General features: G+C 47.9%; 1 protein-coding gene across 1 annotated transcript in view; it reads right to left on the bottom strand.

Moving 5' to 3' along the window:
* Window positions 1-19181, bottom strand: part of WNT3A (Wnt family member 3A) — an 84969-nt gene that overhangs the window by 23405 nt on the left and 42383 nt on the right. Inside the window, 1 exon segment of the mRNA XM_033068002.1 lies at window positions 14255-14496. Within this exon segment, the coding sequence (XP_032923893.1) occupies window positions 14255-14496 (242 nt within the window).

Below are 19181 nucleotides of genomic sequence, written 5' to 3'. Positions count from 1 at the left end.
TTTGTGCACTTGAAGTTCAAGGCAGGTTTGGGGATTATTTTGGGTCACAGGAGGAGCTGCAGTTCCAACTGTGAAGGCTGGAAGGACTCCCTGGATCACTTGTGGCTCTCCAATATTTGGTTTATGGTTTCTGGCCGGGCTGTGGGTGGTGTAGCCCAGCAGCAGCAGGGCTGTGTCACTCTGGGATGTGGTTTTGCAGCTCAGAGGAGCCACCACCACCCTCTGGGGCAGCCCTGGTGCACCACCAGCACCACTGTGGTGATGGCAGCAGGAACAGGATCCACCATCCCACACTGAGCTTCATCCCAAGCTGTCTGATCCCAATCTGGACCAAGCTCAGCTCCTCTGGCATTTTAAGCCAGGCTAACTTCCCCACTTGCCCAGCCTGAGCTGAGAGCACCCTGTTTATTCTGGCAGCGTTGATGGAGCCAAATAAAAGCCTAAAGCACCACGATTCACAAACCTCACAAAAGAAGGTGCAGCCCTGCATTTACAGACCAGCAGCAAGCTCTTAAATCTCACCAGACCCATCCCTACCAAGAAAAGCCCAATGCACTTCCAGCTTTTAGCCAGCCACATTAGTGGTCAGCCCCATAAAATGGGGAAATTCATGTAGGGGATTGTCTGGAGTGCTTGATGCAGTGACCTCACTGAGTTACAGCACCAGTGATTACAGGCTCTTTCCCAGCTGGAATGCTGATCCAGGTGATTTCAAATCTCTCCAGGCTTGGAATAACTAATATTTTGTGGCCAGCACCAGTGCAAGAGGCTTGTGGCTGTTAGAGCTAAGTACAATCTGCTGCTAAAGAATATATGTGAAAAATCAGGTTAAATATGGAATTTATTTTTAAATCAACCCACAGAGCAAACACCTTCAGCACTCCACTGTTTCTTTTAAAATAATCACTGGCTTTCTGTCAGATTGCTGTGGGGATTTCAGGGATGTCACAGTAGCTTTAAATCGTACTGCAAACATCTCAGGTGAGTGGGGATGGGGATCTGAGCACCCTGACCCAGCTCAAGATGTCCCTGCTCATGGCAGGGCTTGGCCTTGGTGGCCCTTGAAGGTCCCTTCACACCCAAACCATCCCATAAATGAACAGAAGAGTTAATGAGTGGTGGGCAGGAATGTCTGGTGGCTGGCATTGCTTGAAGTGAGGAGATTTTATGGAGGGTTTTTAATTTTAAATTTGTTGTATTGTTGTTGGAAATAGATGATCTTTATGGCTCCTTCCAACCCAAACCATTTTATGTTTCTGTGACCTGATTCTTCTCACATATTGGTTATTGATTATTTGATTTAGCTACTGAACCCTTGGGAAAACAATGGAAACACAGAGCTGAGAGCTGAGGTTCTGCTGGTTGGGAAGTTCAGAGCTTCTGTTCTCTTCAGAACCAACACCAGCAGACAAAATCCATTGTTTTTCCCAACAGAAAAACTGTGAGATGGAGAATTTGACAATAAAACATTTGGATCCTCTTTAATTCTCCTGATCCACAGAGATCAATGATAGCAGGCTGATAATTAATAAAGCCATAAACACAACTTTACTTAATATTTGCCTTCAGAGTCACTAAACCATGTCTGAAGTGTGCAAAAGATGGATCTTGAATGAGAAGACTCAGAGGAGCAAAATGCAGAGAATATTCTTATTTTTAGGCACTACCAAGGATTATAACTCAAATATAAACCTCACCAGAGTACCACAGAATATTTCCCATAAAAACTGGGCTCCACAGAGCTCCCATCTACCCCTCTCAGGATTCATTTACATCTTCAAATTCACCTCTCAAGGAATCTCTATCTGAAACCCCATCAGAAAAGCAGGCTGGAAATGTTGTGTGAACAGAAACAAACTTCTCCACCAAACCCAACTGCACTGAAATAAATTTTCACTTTTTATTTTTCTTTAAGGAAAATCTGTGCAGTTTTCTAGGGGAGCATCTTCAGGATTCAGCAGCTGGAACTTGAGAATGAGCCACAGATTTGGGTCCTGGTTTTATAGAGCTGTGAGGCTGCTTTGTGAATTTAGAGCTGTGTTTTATGAAAATTATGGAAATAAGCTGTGTTTAGGTGATCACTGCTCAGCTTTAATTCTGGATTTAGGCAGAGTGAAGGAGTTTGGAGCTCATATCACAGCTAAGGTTATTAACAAGGGCCAAAAAAACTTAACACATTCTAGGAAATTCTGTTTTGCTTCATTTTTAAGAGTTGAAAATCTGATGGACCATGTAAGAGTCTGAATTTTCAGGCTGATTTAAGGGTTTTATCTCGTTAATGTCAGATTTTTTTTCTTGTTTGAGAAGATGAAATCATTCAGCCTCAATAACATAAACAACACTTCTGTATTCTATAAAATACTAAAGGTGTGATTCTATGGTGGTTTTATGATTTTAGCATAAGATCACATTAAAATTAAAAAGAAATAAAATACCTCATTCTCAATAATTTGAATGAAAAAATAAAAAAAAAAAAAAAAAAAAAACAACCCAAACCTTTCAGGAAAAAAGCAGAGTTGTGATTTATTTTTTTTCCCTGGAAATTAAGAGGAACCTACAAAACATCTCCAGTTTGGTGCAGCTCCCTTTTCAGATGGAAAAAAAACTGGCTCAGAAGAATAAATAAACACATTTTTGACGAGATATAATATCTCCTAGGCTGGATCTCGTGCGCTTAGCCTAAGGGGGTCTCCAACTTTTTCATGGCTCGGGGTGAACAGAAACATCTCCTGGTGCCCTCCCCACCCATCCACACTCCCACAACATCCCTGTGGCAACAGCTGCCCTGGGAAAGGTGATGAGGAGAGGATAAACCATCATTATGAAGCTATCATTGGAGGTGATTTAGCACCTGGAAATAATGGGCAGGGGATGGTGCCAGGTGCTGAGTCAGCAGGCTGCAGCCTCACCGGGAAGAGTTTGCTGCCCTGTGGATCAAACTGCAGAGAAAAGCTCAGGAGGAGGCCGAGGGGAGTTCCAAAATTGTGTTGCAAGAGCTGCAGGGCCCTATGTGTGACCTACTTTGGAATCTGCAGGCGGTTCTGTGGTGGCCCATGGGAAATGGAGAGGCAGAGGAAGGAGGATCTGCCCATTCAGAACCAGAACCAGAACCTCTCTTCTCTGCCTTGCTCCCCACCACTGGTCCTGCTTGGGTCAGGAGTGCTTTGCAAACTGCTTTTCTCTGAGATGAGTCAAAATGAAATAAAAAGTGAAAGGTGCTTTCTGTTTCTCCAGTCAGGACCTGTTCCCAGCTCTGCATTTCCCAGCATCTGGAGGCTTTCTGCATTTTGTGTTTTCACAGCAGCATCCAAGTATTTGGGTTGGAAGGGACCTCAAAGATCATCCCACTCTACCCCTGCCATGGTCCAGGACACTTTTCACTGTCCCAGGCTGCTCCAAGCCCCATCCAGCCTGGCCTTGGGCACTTCCAGGGGCAGCCACAGCTCCTCTGGGCACCCTGTGCCAGGGCATCCCCACCCTCTGAGTAAAGAACTTCCTATCTATAGAATTCATATCCTATAGATGCTTTGCCATCAGATTTTAGGGTCACCTCCAGCCAAAGCTCCTGAACTCACCATTCCACCTCCTTAAAAAGCCTGCCCAGACCAAAACCAACCCATGAGAGTTTCCTTCAAGCCTTTCCCTGGAGCATGTCCAGACTATGACACACCCACATCTCCCTTTTCTGGACCCCCCTGGCAGTGTTTGGAGTGGGCAGTGCTCTCCAGGAGCATCCCTGTGACCCCTGGGAGCAGGGTGAAGGTGGGTAGGAGGCAGAGCACCACACACTTCAGTGCTGCTCGACTTGGGCTCAGCTTCACACAGCCCTCAGCTGCCCCAGCCTCACCCATCTCCTGCTGGTCTCCAAAAAATGCCACTTCTGTGCACCTCCTTCACCTATCCTAGCACAGGAAATCTCCCCACCTACATCAGCTCTCCAACACCTTTGCATCCTCCAAGATTTTGGAGCTTTCCTCCTGCCCCTTCTTGTCCTCACTGCTCAGCCTCGAGTCTGCTGTGCCCTCATTCCTGAGAGCACATCACACACAGCAGAAATCCAGAGTACACCAGTTCTTTGGAGCTATTCCCTCTCCTGGTGCTCATCATTCCTAGGAGCACATCATTCACACGAAAAGCAGAATTCCCAATTCTTTGGAGCCATTCCCTGTCCTGATGCTCAGCATTCCTGGGAGCACATCATTCACATGCACAGCAGAAATCCAGAGTTACACCAGTCCTTTGGAGCTATTCCCTCTCCTGATTCTCATTCCTGGGAACACATCATTCACATGAAAAGCAGAATTCCCAATCCTTTGGAGCTATTCCCTCTCCTGGTGCTCATCATTCCTAGGAGCACATCATTCACCTGAAAAGCAGAATTCCCAATCCTTTGGTGCCATTCCCTCTCCTGGTTCTCATCATTCCTAGGAACACATCATTCACATGCACAGAAGAATTCCCAATCCTTTGGAGTCATTCCCTCTCCTGGTGCTAATCATTCCTGGAAGTGCATCATTCACATTCACAACAGAATTCCCAATTCTTTGTAGCCATTCCCTCTCCTGATTCTCATCATTCCTGGGAGTGCATCATTCACATGCACAGCAGAAATCCAGAGTTACACCAGTCCTTTGGAGCTATTCCCTCTCCTGATTCTCATTCCTGGGAGCACATCATTCACATGCACAGCAGAATTCCCAATCCTTTGGTGCCATTCCCTCTCCTGATTCTCATCATTCCTGGGAGCACATCATTCACCTGAAAAGCAGAATTCCCAATCCTTTGGAGCCATTCCCTCTCCTGGTGCTCATCATTCCTGGGAGTGCATCATTCTCATGCACAGCAGAATTCCCCAATCCTTTGGAGCCATTCCCTCTCCTGATTCTCATCATTCCTAGGAGCACATCATTCACACGAAAAGCAGAATTCCCAATCCTTTGGAGCCATTCCCTGTCCTGATGCTCAGCATTCCTGGGAATGCATCATTCACATGCACAGCAGAAATCCAGAGTTACACCAATCCTTTGAAACTATTCCCTCTCCTGATTCTCATCATTCTTAGGAACACATCATTCACATGAAAAGCAGAATTCCGAATTCTTTGGAGCCATTTCCTCTCCTGATTCTCATCATTACTAGGAACACATCATTCTCATGCACAGCAGAATTCCCAATCCTTTGGAGCCTTTCCCTCTCCTGGTGCTCATCATTCCTGGCAGTGCATCATTCACATTCACACCAGAAATCCAGAATTACGCCAATCCTTTGGAGCTATTCCCTCTCCTGATTCTCATCATTCCTGGGAGCACATAATTCTCATGCACAGCAGAATTCCCAATCCTTTGGAGCCATTCCCTCTCCTCATTCTCATCATTCCTGGGAGCACATCATTCACATGAAAAGCAGAATTCCCAATCCTTTGGAGCCATTCCCTCTCCTGGGGCCTGACCCTCACCTCTCTCTTAACCCTGTGGATTTCTTGGCTGGGCAAGTCCTCACTTTGAAGGAGATGCTCCCAGAAAGATTAGGCTGAGGAAATAAGGAGTGAGAGGGGCTGAACCATCCAGGCACAGGGTTCCTGCTGCACCAGAGCTTAGCAGGGAATGTGTAAAGTCAAACCTGCTGGAAAATTCCAGGAGACACTCCCATTCCCCTGCCATCGCAGGAAAAACCTCGTAGGGCATCTTTATACAGCCTGGTTTTCCTTTGGCTGCCCTGTCTTATCTGCTGGAGGGTGGAGAGGAGGAAAATCTCTGCTGGTGACACAGGAATCCAACCAGATAATCGCACAGCCCCTCCTGTCCCTAAAATCCCCTCCTCTGTTCAGCACTGCCAGCTCCCAGCGCATCTCCCGGGGAAGAAAATCCACATTCACAGCCTCACACCCCTCTTTGTCAGGACACTTTTTGGGGCACACAGGACACGTTTATCCCCTCCAGCACCAAACCCCACCCAGGTCCCGGTTCTGGAGCCATCCCCAAACAAACCCGCAGCGTGTCCCCTTCCCCCAGCACCGGGATGGAGGCGACAGAGCTCGGCTGTGGCTGCTCCCTGCTTGGCTGCTCTCCATCCCTGTGTGTGTTTGTGTGTGTTTGTGTGTGTTTGTGCCTCCTGCGGAGCGCCCAGGGCCCGAGCGGGATTCTCCCGGGACAAAGGGATGCTAATTCAGCTCCCTCTGCTGTTGCCTTTTGTCTAGGGCCAGCTCCCACGCTTGGACTTGGCACTCCGGGATGCGGCAGAGGGAGCTCGGGGTTGGAACCGAGCTGAGCCCGCTCTGGGGAGTGCGATGGAGCCAGCAGGGGAAGGGGAAGGAGGGGAAGGGGGGAAGGAAAGAAATCCCTAAGTTCTGCTGCCTGCCAGCTTTGTGAGCGCAGCCCCGGCAGGAGGTTCCATGGCCACCGTGGGTTTGTAGCCACGGGCTTGTCCCCTCCCTGATCCCTCGTCTGGTGGTTTAGTGGTCAGGAAAAAAACAAACAAAAAAACAAACAAACAAAAAAACCAACAAAAAAACCCAACAGAAAACAAAGAAGAGGAGAAAGAAGAGGAGAAGAGAAGAGAAGAGAAGAGAAGAGAAGAGAAGAGAAGAGAAGAGAAGAGAAGAGAAGAGAAGAGAAGAGAAGAGAAGAGAAGAGAAGAGAAGAGAAGAGAAGAGAAGAGAAGAGAAGAGAAGAGAAGAGAAGAGAAGAGAAGAGAAGAGGAACAAAAATCTCAAAAACAAAAAAAACCCCAAAAAACAAAAACCCAAACAAAAAAAAAAATCCAAACCAACAAAAAACCCACAAACAAGCCAAACCAAACAACAACAACAAACCAAAAAACCCTACCAAAACCAAGAAGTAACCAACAAAAAAACCCAAACAAAAAATAACCTAACACACCAAAAAACAAACCAAAACAAAAAAACCCCAAAACAACAAACCAAGCAAACCAAGCAAACACCAAAAAAAAAAAAACCAACAACCAAAAAGTCCCTGCATGTCAGGGTTGACAGATGGGTGGGAGGTGGAGGGAGCACAGACAGCAAACGGGACGGGCTCCTGGAATTGCTGCCATTTCCTTTTCCCCGTGGCTCCTCTCAGGGTTTGCAGCCTGTGCCGGGCTGTTGGCTGTCTGCAGCTGTTTGCAGCTGTTTGCAGCTGTCTGCAGCTGTCTGCAGCTGTTCACACGGGCTGTCTCCTCCCCAGATGCACGGGAGCCAGACCTTTATCCCTGTGCAGTAGGGAGGTGATGAGGTCAGAGCCTCTGAGAAATCCCAAAATCGCTGGGGCACACGGACCCCAGGGCACTGGGGATGGAGGGGAGGATGCAGCCAGGTGTGATGTTAACCACAGGGGTGCCATCCCTGCCCAGGATGCCCTCGGACACCTCAGAAATCACAAGAGGATGAAGTGACTCCTTTGCTGGTCCTAGCTGGCTCCAGCAGCCAGAGGAGCTCCTCAGCACCTCCCTGTGCTCCTGCTGCCAAAAGCTGAGTGACAACACCTTGGCACCTTTCCTCAGCATCTCTGCTTGCTGCCCTTGCAACCTGCAGCTCTTGCCAAGGCTCAGGGGAAGCTGCAAATCCCCCAGATTGTGATGGCTGCAAACCAGGGATGCTGCTGCAGCTCATGCTGACCTCCCCAGTGCTTGGCCAACGCTGTCTGTTCTGAGTTAGCTATCCAAAACCCAGAATTTGGGCTGGAATGGACTCAGCAGTGCAGCACCCATGCAGCAAGCCCTACTCCCAGCTCGGTTTCCACCCAAGTGGTGCTCCTGTCCGGAGCCAGGATGTGCCAGCCTTTCCCCAGCAAACCTCTGGCCCGCAGGATTTCTGCATCCTGCTGGCTGAGCTGAGCTTGCACAGTCCCATTTTCAGCCCTGCTCCTTCCAGTTTCCTTCCCCATAGTTACAGGGCAGAGTTTGTAGATCTCCGTTGTTGATACCAGGGCAGCTGCCCAAATTGCCATTAGCGGAGAGGGAGACGGGGTGTGGCTGGAAATCAGATCCTCTTGGGAAGAGTTTCATGAGAGAGAGGAGAGCACCTCTTACATGTAACAAACCTCCTGGATGGATCAGTATCTTGTGGCTTTCTGCTCATGCCTTACTTTATTGCAGAAGTGGGGAAGGCTGATCCACAGCAGGGAAAAGGAGGGGAAAACGTTTGGCTCGGAGACAACCGAGATGCCAGAATGCCATCAGGGAAATATGATGAGATCTGCTAAACGTGTTAATTTAAAATCATTATGAGATGTTATTATGCCTTGAATAGCAAGGGGCTGCCTGCATTCAGTGGTCCAGGAGATCTTTTCCATGTGCCATGTGGTTCCAGTACTAAAATGGCTTCTCCAGCTGGGGCTGGATGTCAGGATTGCTTCCCAACAGGGGAAATGTGAGGGGTGGGAGCTATCTGTCCCCAAAAAGGGCCTCTAGAAGCACCCATGGAAGTCTGAGGCTGTAGCCCTAGGCTCCCTCTATAGTCAATGGAGAGAAATAAACATCTTGCTATGATTCATGTTATCCTGAGATAGGTGTCTGAGATAGGTCAGATGAATTGCTCCCTGCAGATGCCGATTGCTCTCCACTGACTACAAAGGGAGCCTGGGGTGACTCGCTCAGACTTCGACATCTAACTCTGGGAGATGAGATCAGGCCTATCAGGGAGCCTGGGGAGAGATGCTGTTATGACACAGCAAGAAAAAAATACGGAGGAGACTCATGTCTCCGAGGGATTATAGCTGAATTTAAAAGTCTGGTCCCATTCTTGCCTAATCTGGGGGAAAACTCACATGGATTTCACCAGACATGAAATGAGAATTCTCATCCACAATGGTAAAGAGTCAACCCTCCAACACAGCTTTGTTTGGGCTTTCTTAAGAGAAAGAACACATGGGGTTTATCCCCAAAATGTCAGAGTCCAAAATAAAGCAAACTTCACAAGTCAGCCTGGCGGCAAAGGTGACAGTGCCCAGCGTTCCACAAGGAACTGGATGTGATTTGAGAACTGGATGTGATTTGAGAACTGGATGTGATTTGAGTGCCACATCTCTCAGGAGCCAGCCAGGTGCCTGCTCTGCCCTTCATGCAGTCCCTGGGAGCAAAAGTCTTCTCATCCAGAGCCAGTCTCCCTGAATTCCCTCAGTGAGATGGAGAGATGGAGAAGTCAGGGTGAGAATGATTTAATCCCAGCTGTCTGGAATACAGCAGATGAATCACGCCCTGGAGGACCCCCACAACAACTGGAACAACCTTCACCTGTCTCCCTCTCTGGCATAAAAGACCTAAAGTTTTGCTGACCCACTGCTCTTCTGCAGGCCCAGGTTTTAACTTTTTAGGAAGCCTGAGTAGCAAAGAAAATGGTCAGGGCTAGAAGAGAAACTAGAGGGGCTGGCTGTCAACAGCAGAGCAGTGGAGGTTTGTGAAGAAGAGGCTGTCTGTGTCTTGGTGATGTGTCAAGGCAAAACGTCCTTTGGGAAGAGATGTTGCAGTCAAATTCAGATTTTGGTTCCATTCCAGAAGTCTCCAGGGGAAATTCTGCAGTCTGGATCATGCGAGAAGCCAGCTTGGATAATGACAGCCAGGTCAGGCCGTGAACATTGAGCACTGTGTGCTCTGCTGTGGGAAGGAATGAGGTCCTGGAGATGCAGGGATTCAGATCTGGGCTGGAAACACCTTCAAGGGCATTGTTTGAAGGACACTGTCTGTAGGACAGTGGCATCTGCAGGAACGTGGTGAGGGAGGGAAATTTTTAGGCTTTGCGATCAAGGCGATGAGGAGATCCCATCCCACCTCGATTTGAGATGGAAGCGCTGGAAGGCAAAACCTCCCCAGTCCAAGCAATCTAGTGGCCTTAAATCCTCCACCTCTCATCCATGCCCAGCCCAAACAGGACTGCAGCAGAGGGGATGAGGCTTTGCTGGGCCCAGACAGGATTAACCCTGGACACGAGCGGTGCCTTGGCCGCTCCGCGACTCTCACCACTCTCCCTGCAGCGGGGTCGGCGGCTCAGCCGCGATTTCCGGAAGGGATTGATGCCTCCCAGCCCCTGCTCACCCTCCAGGCCCTCATTTATCCTCTGGGCAGGTCCTGGCAGGGCACATCCGATGGGTGCAGAGCCGCGGGACGCCCCCAGCCCGGCTGGCTCCCACCCCTCGGGCTGCAGGAGGGCAGAGCAGCTTCCCAAGGCTGCACACGAGCGCTAAAGTCTAATAAACAAGCCCTGCCGGCCGGGGCTGAAAGGAGCCCAGCCCTCTCCAACAAAGCATTTAATCCAGTTTGGCGTAACCTTTGACATTATTAGGGATCGCAGTGACCCTAATCCAATCAGATTGATTAACTAAAGCGCAGAGCCCATCAGCAGACCCCCCTTGGCCTCTGCTATTTAGTCCTGACCAAACAGTGGGAGAGACGTGCTGTATTTACACCACAATGGGTCGGCGCTGAGAACCTGTTTCATTACAGAGAGACTTAAACTCCCATTACTCCATCAATGTATCATTCTTCAATAGTTCATTAAAAGCTGCTCCTCCACAATAACTATTAACCATTTCTCAGCCCAGCTGGCAGGTTTAAAGCCCTGGCCAGTCTTTAGCAGAAGGAGGTGGGAGTGAGTGAAAGAAATAGATAGACAAGGGCTCCCTTTTTAAATTTAAACGAACAGCGGGTTTAAATAGTTGGAGGTAATTTACTTTTATTGAATGGGGGGAGAGGAGAGAGAGGAAACTTTTATTTTGACTTAATTATGTGCTGAGGTCCTTTAAAGAGACAGGGCCATGATAAGCTTTTATTGTATTACTCCTCTTGAGCTTGGTTCATATTTCTGCCCAGAGGAGTTTCAAAGAGAGCTCACGAGAGACTCTAAACTCACAGCTTAAGCATGAACAGCCTCTTCAGTCCACAAAAGCTAAAATAAAGGCAAAAGGCACAATTCCCAGTGCATGGCACTTCAGCTGGAGATGGAAAATGCCTGTCAGGTCACACTGTTCACTTTCTGCTCTCAGTGGTGGGGTGTCCTTCTCCTACCTCCTCCAAAGTTTTATCCTGTGTATTTTTAGAGGCAACTCAAAAATCTTCCCTTCTCCTCAGTAAGCTGAGAGATGCAACAACTGCATTAAAAACTGCCAGGCCTCTCAGGAAAGTGGCTGAGCATGAGCTGTGGCTTAGGTGGTCACTTCAGGTCGTGTGGCCATTGCCATGTTTTTCTCCACTTCTTAAAATACAGGTGGAGAAACAAATAGTACTTTTTCTTTTGATATTACTATTGGAAAAATTCAAGTGAGAGGTTCTTTCACCTGTCCAGCAGTTGAGATTTGAGCTTCTGGGAAACGAGTTGTAATGTCTTTATACAAGAAATTATAAGCAGGTAAAGTTTAGGTAGAGAGAAAGATCAGACTAAATTCTTTCCCCATAGAGGAATCCTGCTTTTGGCATTCCAAGTAGTCCAAACTGACCACAACTCCCATTTCCTGGGGACTTGCAGTGAATGTTTCAGTGTCTGAATGTTTCTCCATGAAGCTGCACAGCTGCCCACACACTCCCAAGACCACAGAGGAGGAGAACAGCCCTGTTCCACAGCCCTGCCCCTAAAGCTCATCCCATTCCACCCCTGCTGTGGGCAGGAACACTCCACAGGCAGGGACACCTGCCACTGTCCCAGGCTGCTCCCAGCCCATCCAACCTGGCCTTGGACACTCCTGGGGATGGAAAATCCAGACTTCTATGGATAATGGAATAGGGAAGGTTTATTCCACAGTCAAGGGCTTGCAAACCAAACAGTTAAATAGGGTGGGATGGAGAATTTCTGTTCTTCCTCTGTCCTGGGTGACATGCAAAGAGCAAGAGGGATTTAGGGTCAAGCCTGTCAAGTGTTGCCTTCAACAGCAGCAGGGCAGGATTCCCTGGACATCACCATTCCCTGTTTAATGTGTGATTCATTACCAAATCCCAGGATTGTTAGGGTTGGAAATGACCTCTGGACATTAGGCCTGGCTAAAAAAATTACGTATAAATATAGTCTTAGCTAAAATACATGGGATCTTTTTCCATAAAAAGGCTGATGGGGGAAAAGGGTCTGGTTTTAGATGAGATACCAGAACATGGCTCTTAGAGGACCAGAGTCTGGTGACAGTTTGGCACTGCTGAATCACAGCTCGAGCCTTGAATGAGCAATGAGGTACCACAGCAGCAAGGGCAGCCTCAGCGATTTGGGCCTGGAAAGGATTTCCTGAAGGCATTAAAATCAGCCCTTTTCAGTGAAAGGAGTGCAGATGGTCTGTGAGGCAAGGGAGATGCTTGAGGTTTGTGCTGAGTGAGGATGGGTTCCCACTGACTCCCACAAGAGCTGCACTCAGATCCTGAGTGACAAAATCCAAGCTGCAAAACAGATTCTTGCTTCCTTGCTTTCTCTCTCTCCTTTTCCCCTTCTCTCTTTCTGGGTAGGAGCTCAAGTATGTTCCTACCCTGGGGGATCTGCCGCACAAGAATGCGACTGAGCTGTTTTTTTTTTCAGCCCCCCCTCCTGCTGTAGGTGAAGCAAAACTGAAGGGTGGTTTGATTCTCCCTCAAGGAACAACATTCTTCAGTTATGAAATCGTCCCAGTCTCCTCTCCCTCCCTGAGCCTGGCTACTGAAAGCCTCCAGTCTGGAGCAGGGACAGACCCTTTGTGCTGGCACTGCTGGGAGAGAAGAGAATTTGGCAGGTTGTGGGGTTGGGGTTCCTGAGGTCAGCAGGGAGGTGAGGGGCAGTTTATCCACGAGGATAATTGCTGCAGGACGTGGGGGTGTCTAATCCCAGAGCACCAGAGAGTTCATGGGCTCCCCATCCCTGGGAGATCTCAAATTGGAGGGGCTTGGAGCAACCTGGGCTGGGGGAGGAAAATTCCCAAATCTGCTCTGAGTAATGCAGCAGGGGAGAAAATTAAAAAAAAAAAATAATCAGAACACACCCCAAGGTGGGCATTGACCAAATATATACTCCAGATTCCCTGAAACTATTCCAGATGCTCCCTTCTCCAGGAAGGAAGGAAGGAAGGAAGGAAGGAAGGAAGGAAGGAAGGAAGGAAGGAAGGAAGGAAGGAAGGAAGGAAGGAGGGAAGGAAGGAAGGAAGGAAGGAAGGAAGGAGGGAAGGAGGGAAGGAAGGAAGGAAGGAAAGGAAGGAAAGGAAGGAAAGGAAGGAAAGGAAGGAAAGGAAGGAAAGGAAGGAAAGGAAGGAAAGGAAGGAAAGGAAGGAAAGGAAGGAAAGGAAGGAAAGGAAGGAAAGGAAGGAAGGAAGGAAGGAAGGAAGGAAGGAAGGAAGGAAGGAAGGAAGGAAAGGAAGGAAAGGAAGGAAAGGAAGGAAAGGAAGGAAAGGAAGGAAAGGAAGGAAAGGAAGGAAAGGAAGGAAAGGAAGGAAGGAAGGAAGGAAGGAAGGAAGGAAGGAAGGAAGGAAGGAAGGAAGGAAGGAAGGAAGGAAGGAAGGAAGGAAGGAAGGAAGGAAGGAAGGAAGGAAGGAAGGAAGGAAGGAAGGAAGGAAGGAAGGAAGGAAGGAAAGGAAAGAAGGAAAGAAGGAAAGAAAGGCAAAACTTATCCCAGACTTAGTGAGACCAGCAGGACCAGACTGGATTTTAAAAAACACACAAGAGCAAAGAAGGATAAAGGAGTTCTCTCTCACAGGCTCCTACCAACTTACAAGGGAAAGGAACAGATATTCAGGCTTGGCTTAGGGCTTCAATCTCACAAGATTCAACAACCTAGGGCAGAACATTTCTAAGAGTTCCCACTTCTATCAAGGGGTGCAGAAACACCCCTGTTGCCTGAATTTGCACCCTGTCCTAATTTACTGTGTTCATAACCAAGGAAAGCAGAAGCATTAATTGATGGTGATTTCCCCAGGCCTTTGATCTTCATGGTATTTCATAAAAGTATCAAAACTGATGTTGTCTGCTAAGTCCATCCCCAACAGTCCATCATTTCCCCTCTGCCATCATTTAGAGAGCTGGAATTACAGCACAGGGTCAGAAAAGGGGCCAGGTCCAGCTTGAGCACTGCAAACACAACAATCCTTCCTTCCCAGGGCTGCAGGGCCATGGGATCATTTGTGCTGAAAGGGATTTGGGGACACCTCTAGTCCAACCTCCTGCTCCCAGCTGGAGCTGACAGAACCCCACTCCTTTACCCAGCTCAAGGATGTCTCCTGCAGGAGACAGAATGAAGGGAATGAGCTCACAAGAGCTTTCTCAAGATCTCTGCCGCCACTCCACCAGGGACATTCACCTTCCCAAACCTGCAGCCCTCACTCACCTTTATCCAGCACGGGCCCAAAGATGGCCAAGCTGTCGTTGACCGTGGTGCAGTTCCACCTCCTCCCTCGAAACTGGTGCTGGCATTCCTGGATCCCAATCTTGACCCCTTCTGCCACGCTGGGCATGATCTCCACGTAGTTCCGACAGAAGCGCAGCTGCTTGGGCACCAGGCCCGGGATGCTCCCGCAGAGGATGGGCTGAGTGCCCAGGGAGGAATACTGGTGACCGATTGCCAAGGACCTGGGCAAAAAAAAATGGGAAAAGAGATGTTTTCAGGATGGATTTCACCTTGGTACTTGGTTCGGAAGAATAGGAAAGAAAATCGATGTCTTCGGTTCCTCTGCATTCCCCTCACCAGAAAACATCATTTTCATTGTTATCCTTCCTCAAAATATCTCCTGAAGTACCCTACAGGCCCAGAAAGGAAAAAACCTCAACTTTTAATATCTTCCCTCCCTTTTCTTTCTCTTCTCAAAGCCTTAATCCATCACTGTGCTGTGAAATGTATCCTTCCTTCCTTCCTTCCTTCCTTCCTTCCTTCCTTCCTTCCTTCCTTCCTTCCTTCCTTCCTTCCTTCCTTCCTTCCTTCCTTCCTTCCTTCCTTCCTTCCTTCCTTCCTTCCTTCCTTCCTTCCTTCCTTCCTTCCTTCCTTCCTTCCTTCCTTCCTTCCTTCCTTCCTTCCTTCCTTCCTTCCTTCCTTCCTTCCTTCCTTCCCTCCTTCCTTCCCTCCTTCCTTCCTTCCTTCCTAATTTTCTTCTCAACCAGGGGGTCAAACACGTTTTTCTTTCTTTGAGACACAAGCACACCTCTAGAAGATGTTTTATAGGAAATTTTGGCAGCTGAGGAAGTGCAATCTTTCTGAAAAGCACTTTCAGAGCCACCCAAAGGAATAACTCCAGCAGCAGAAGCCATCAAGCTCTGTTGTCTTTGCAAAGACAACACCAAGAATTTGGGAAGGGGAACATCGTTCTGTGGGGCTTTGGTTAAAGTGAGGGGAGTGAAATTAAAGCCAAACCAACAACCAAAAACCAATCCCAATTAAACTTGAGTGCAAACTCTGTGCTCAGCCCAGTGGAAGCCTTGAAAGGAGTGTCCATGAACCTTTATGTTGGTGAAGCCTTGGAGACAAACAAGCCAGCTCTGCAGGGAGATCAGCAGATATGCAGCTAATTAGATAGATTTTAAAAGTGTTTTTTACTGGTGCTTCTAATAATAACCTTGATTACTAAAACTGAAGGGATTTTTAGAGTATAATTTCCTTTTCTTCTAATTAAATCTCTTGATTGTCTTTTCTGCCCTGAATTAATGACAAAGAGGAACCTGCCTGGGCAGTGTGTATTTCTGTTTACATTCATTTTTTTGCTGTGTGGTTTTCATTTGGGAACAGCCTGCTGTGTTTGGATTACCAACAGGGCCGTCAGGGAATAAAGCCTTCCCTCTCTTTTGCTCTGACTTAAAAAATAACACAAGGATTCCATCATTGCTGAAGTCCAGAAGAAAATAAACTCGACTTTAGCAGTTCTCTAGGCTGGGATAAAAATTATTTTAAATTTGTTTCAAAGAGAAGGGTCCTTGCAGCCAATTTACTCGTGTCCTGGAGGAGAGGAGGAGGTCCTGGTTGAGAGGGGACAGAAGTGACAGGAAGGTGGCAGGAGCCACATCCCATGGGCTTTGCTATCTGCAGACTGAGTTTTACCAATCCATCCTTTCCAGGCAAATAAAGACATCCATTTCAGGATCCCAAAGGGTTCCAGATGGGAGTTTAGAGGCAGGACAATCAGCTCAGCCAAGAATGTGCCCTCCAGTAGATGAACTTTAGATGGACAAGGTGTGTAGAAAAGCAGAGGATTTCTAGCTGGTTTCCTAAACTTAGATGTCTCTTTCCACCTCTGCTGAACTTCTGGGAGATGATGAATCTCAACATTAGAGGACAATTCATCCTACCCCAGGGAGGGGAGCTGACACAAATGGCACGAGCTGCCCTCCAGCAGCACCCCTTCTTTCCCATTTCATTAAAAGGGAGGGAGGCAGCTCACCCTGACCCCAAACTGTGCCTCTGCTCACCCCAGGGCTGCTTTGCAGTCAGCCAGTGGAGAGGAGCAGACACTTCCATGCCACGATTCCCCTGCCCAGGTGAGGTGTGTGCTTTGGGGTGAATCATGGCCTTGCCCCCACGGGCTGTGCTGGCGAGACTCTGAGCCCCTGGGTGACTGTGGAGTGGGGCATGTCTGCACTGGGGCAGGCTCCAGGTGAATCATGCCATGATCCCTGGCAATGAGGATGGATGAGTTCCTTGAAACAGTCCCACCCAGGAAAGTCCAGCCCTGTGCTGATGGCCATGCTGAGAGCTCAGCTGGAGGAAGGAGACAAGTTCCTGCAGGAGCCCATGGGAGAAAACTGAGGAAAGGACACATTAATCTCATTTTCCTTATCTCAGTGGCCAGATATTGCTTTCTGGTTTGTTTTTTTTTTGTTTTTTTTTTTTTTTTTGATCTTTAGATTAATTCAAGGCACACAACTGGCAGAAAGCCATCTGTGAAATGGAGCCCATGCCAAGGGTACATTTCTGTTTCACTGCTAAATATTATACAGAACACTGGGTCACAATTTCTGGACTAAAAAGGCTTCAGAGGACTTGTTGAGTGTGTGTATTGCCTCTGACACTTTGTTGGGAATGGAGTTTTAAGGTGCCACATACCCAAAACTCAATCCATGGAACCAAGACCATTCACAGCTTAAGGATTGGGAGGTAGGTGGTCTTATCTCTGTAAACCATGTGGACAGAAGGCTTCATTGAATTCTCTGAATTTGAATTTAGTTGTTCCAACTCATCCTCCAGCCATGGACTACATAGAGTCTAAAATGGGGATGTTTTCTGGTGTCTGAAGTTAACTTTGATGGGAACATCTGTCGAGTTTTTCAACTGCAGTGACCTTCCCAAAGCTTTCGAAAATCTCCTACCCAGTTCCCAACAAAGATAAAGCACCCACTGAGTTTCCATCAGCTTTTTGCAGGCTCCATCCACCACGTTGTTGAAGGAATTTTTTGAGCTATTTCAGCAGGACCCTGAAGAAGTTTAGGATTCCAACCTCATAAACTTTAACCATATGAACAGTCAAACTCAAGCCTGTGTCTGGGGTTATTTTTGGTGGTTACTACAGTGGTAAAATGAAAATACCAGTCATAGGAAGAGGAGTTTATAGGTTGGTGCCCTCAACTATTCGTTTCCGTTGCTGGGAAGATCATCTAAGATTAAAAAAAAGCCCAAAACATGTAGAAATACCTCTAATTGCTGCTGCATGCTCAATACAGCAGGCAAACAGTCACACCTCACTTTGATCTGCGTTACAGTCTGGAAAGTTTAATCTGCAAAAGACAATCTCCAGCAAGAGCCTTGTTCTCAAGGTGTCATCACCAGGACGGTGCAACACAAATTTGGCATTTCTTGGGCAGTGTGGAGCCACTTGACTTCCAGCTGAAGGTGCGGGGTGGGATCTCAAAACATCTGCCCGTGAGCAGTGGCTCTGCTGTTGAGCAGAGCTGAGCACAGTTCTCTTCCTCTCCTCCTCCTCCTCCTCCTCCTCCTCCTCCTCCTCCTGGCTCACTCGCACTTCTGGGGTGTGATAACATCTCCCCGAGCACCCTCTTTTGGTTTCTACTTTGCTTCCAGGTGTAAACACTTTCTCCCTCTCTAAAGTCAATTTGTCTTTAGGAGAACCCAGTTCTTTCAGCTCCCTGTCATTATTATTGATCGTCACCCTACGAACCTTCCAGCCTTCTCCTCCACCCAGAAAAACCCAACAACAACCCAACAACCAAACCTTTAGAAAAGATTGGGAAAGTCTATAAAGATCAGAATCTCATTTCAGCGTTGCTCAACTCTCTCGTAGCTCTCATCATTCATTTTTTCTCTCGCTGTTTCCAATGATCAAACCTGGCATTTGCATTTTTCCGCTCTCCTGAGCTCTCCTCCTAAACAATCTCCTTCATGTGGGTAATTTTGAAAATGTGGTGTCGAGAAACGGGCAGAGTGTCATCCACTGTGGTCTAACCAGGCATCACCTTTAAACCCCCTGAGCACCAACACTTCCTGCATGCACTGACCCCAACCTCTCCTCTTCCCCTGGAGAATTCCTGAAGCTCTCAATTTTACAAACACACTCAGAACAGGCGCTGCTCAAGTCTGAACCAAGGGAAAGGGGTCAAAGAGTTGTTCCTTTCGAACCAATCAGGCTTTTCTTCCCACTAGCACAGGAGGAGCCACAAAAACACTGCTCTGTATGTCCACAGCCAAAGTTCTTAGCTTATCTTTAAGCCTTGCATGCCCTGAAGTGTTTAATTCAACCTCCAGTGAGCATTTTTCTTTGCCAACACACCTAGAGAGCTCTTAATTTCCCTTATCTCAATCTATCTGCTCCTTCAGCAGAGCCGTTGTAAATAAGTACCTGGCCACCTTCTTAATAAATTACATGTACCCTCCCTCTTGGAATGGACACCCCAGCCAGGTTAGGAGGGAGAAATATGCAGGAAATTCCTGCTCAGAGCTTTTTGCAGAAAAAGAGAAGGTTTCAGCTCGGGATGACCTCGTTGTACAGAGCCACTGCACTGACTTTTCAAGGTCACCACCTCCCCAGAGTGTCAAAAGTCCTTGAAACATCAGGAGCAGCATGTGGAGACTCCTACACCTGCTCCTTCTGCCTGAATCCTGTCATTCCTGAGCTTTGCAGGAGCTGTGTTTTGCTGTTCATTTTGGAGAGGCCTTTTGAGAGCTTCCTCCAGGGACGTCCTTCTGGGCTCCCCGACACAGGGAAAATAACTTCATTTATTAATGCTGAACAGTGAGGGGGCAACTTGCTAAATGACCCAGGATAAGACCCTGAGTGCACTTAAATCCCACCAAATGCTGAGAACTGAGCACCAGGAGT

The sequence above is a fragment of the Catharus ustulatus genome, chromosome 1 (genome assembly GCF_009819885.2).
Source record: "Catharus ustulatus isolate bCatUst1 chromosome 1, bCatUst1.pri.v2, whole genome shotgun sequence".
Classification (NCBI taxonomy): domain Eukaryota; kingdom Metazoa; phylum Chordata; class Aves; order Passeriformes; family Turdidae; genus Catharus; species Catharus ustulatus.
The sequence above is the reverse complement of the archived record's forward strand: the minus strand, read 5'-3'. Positions and strand labels throughout refer to the sequence as shown.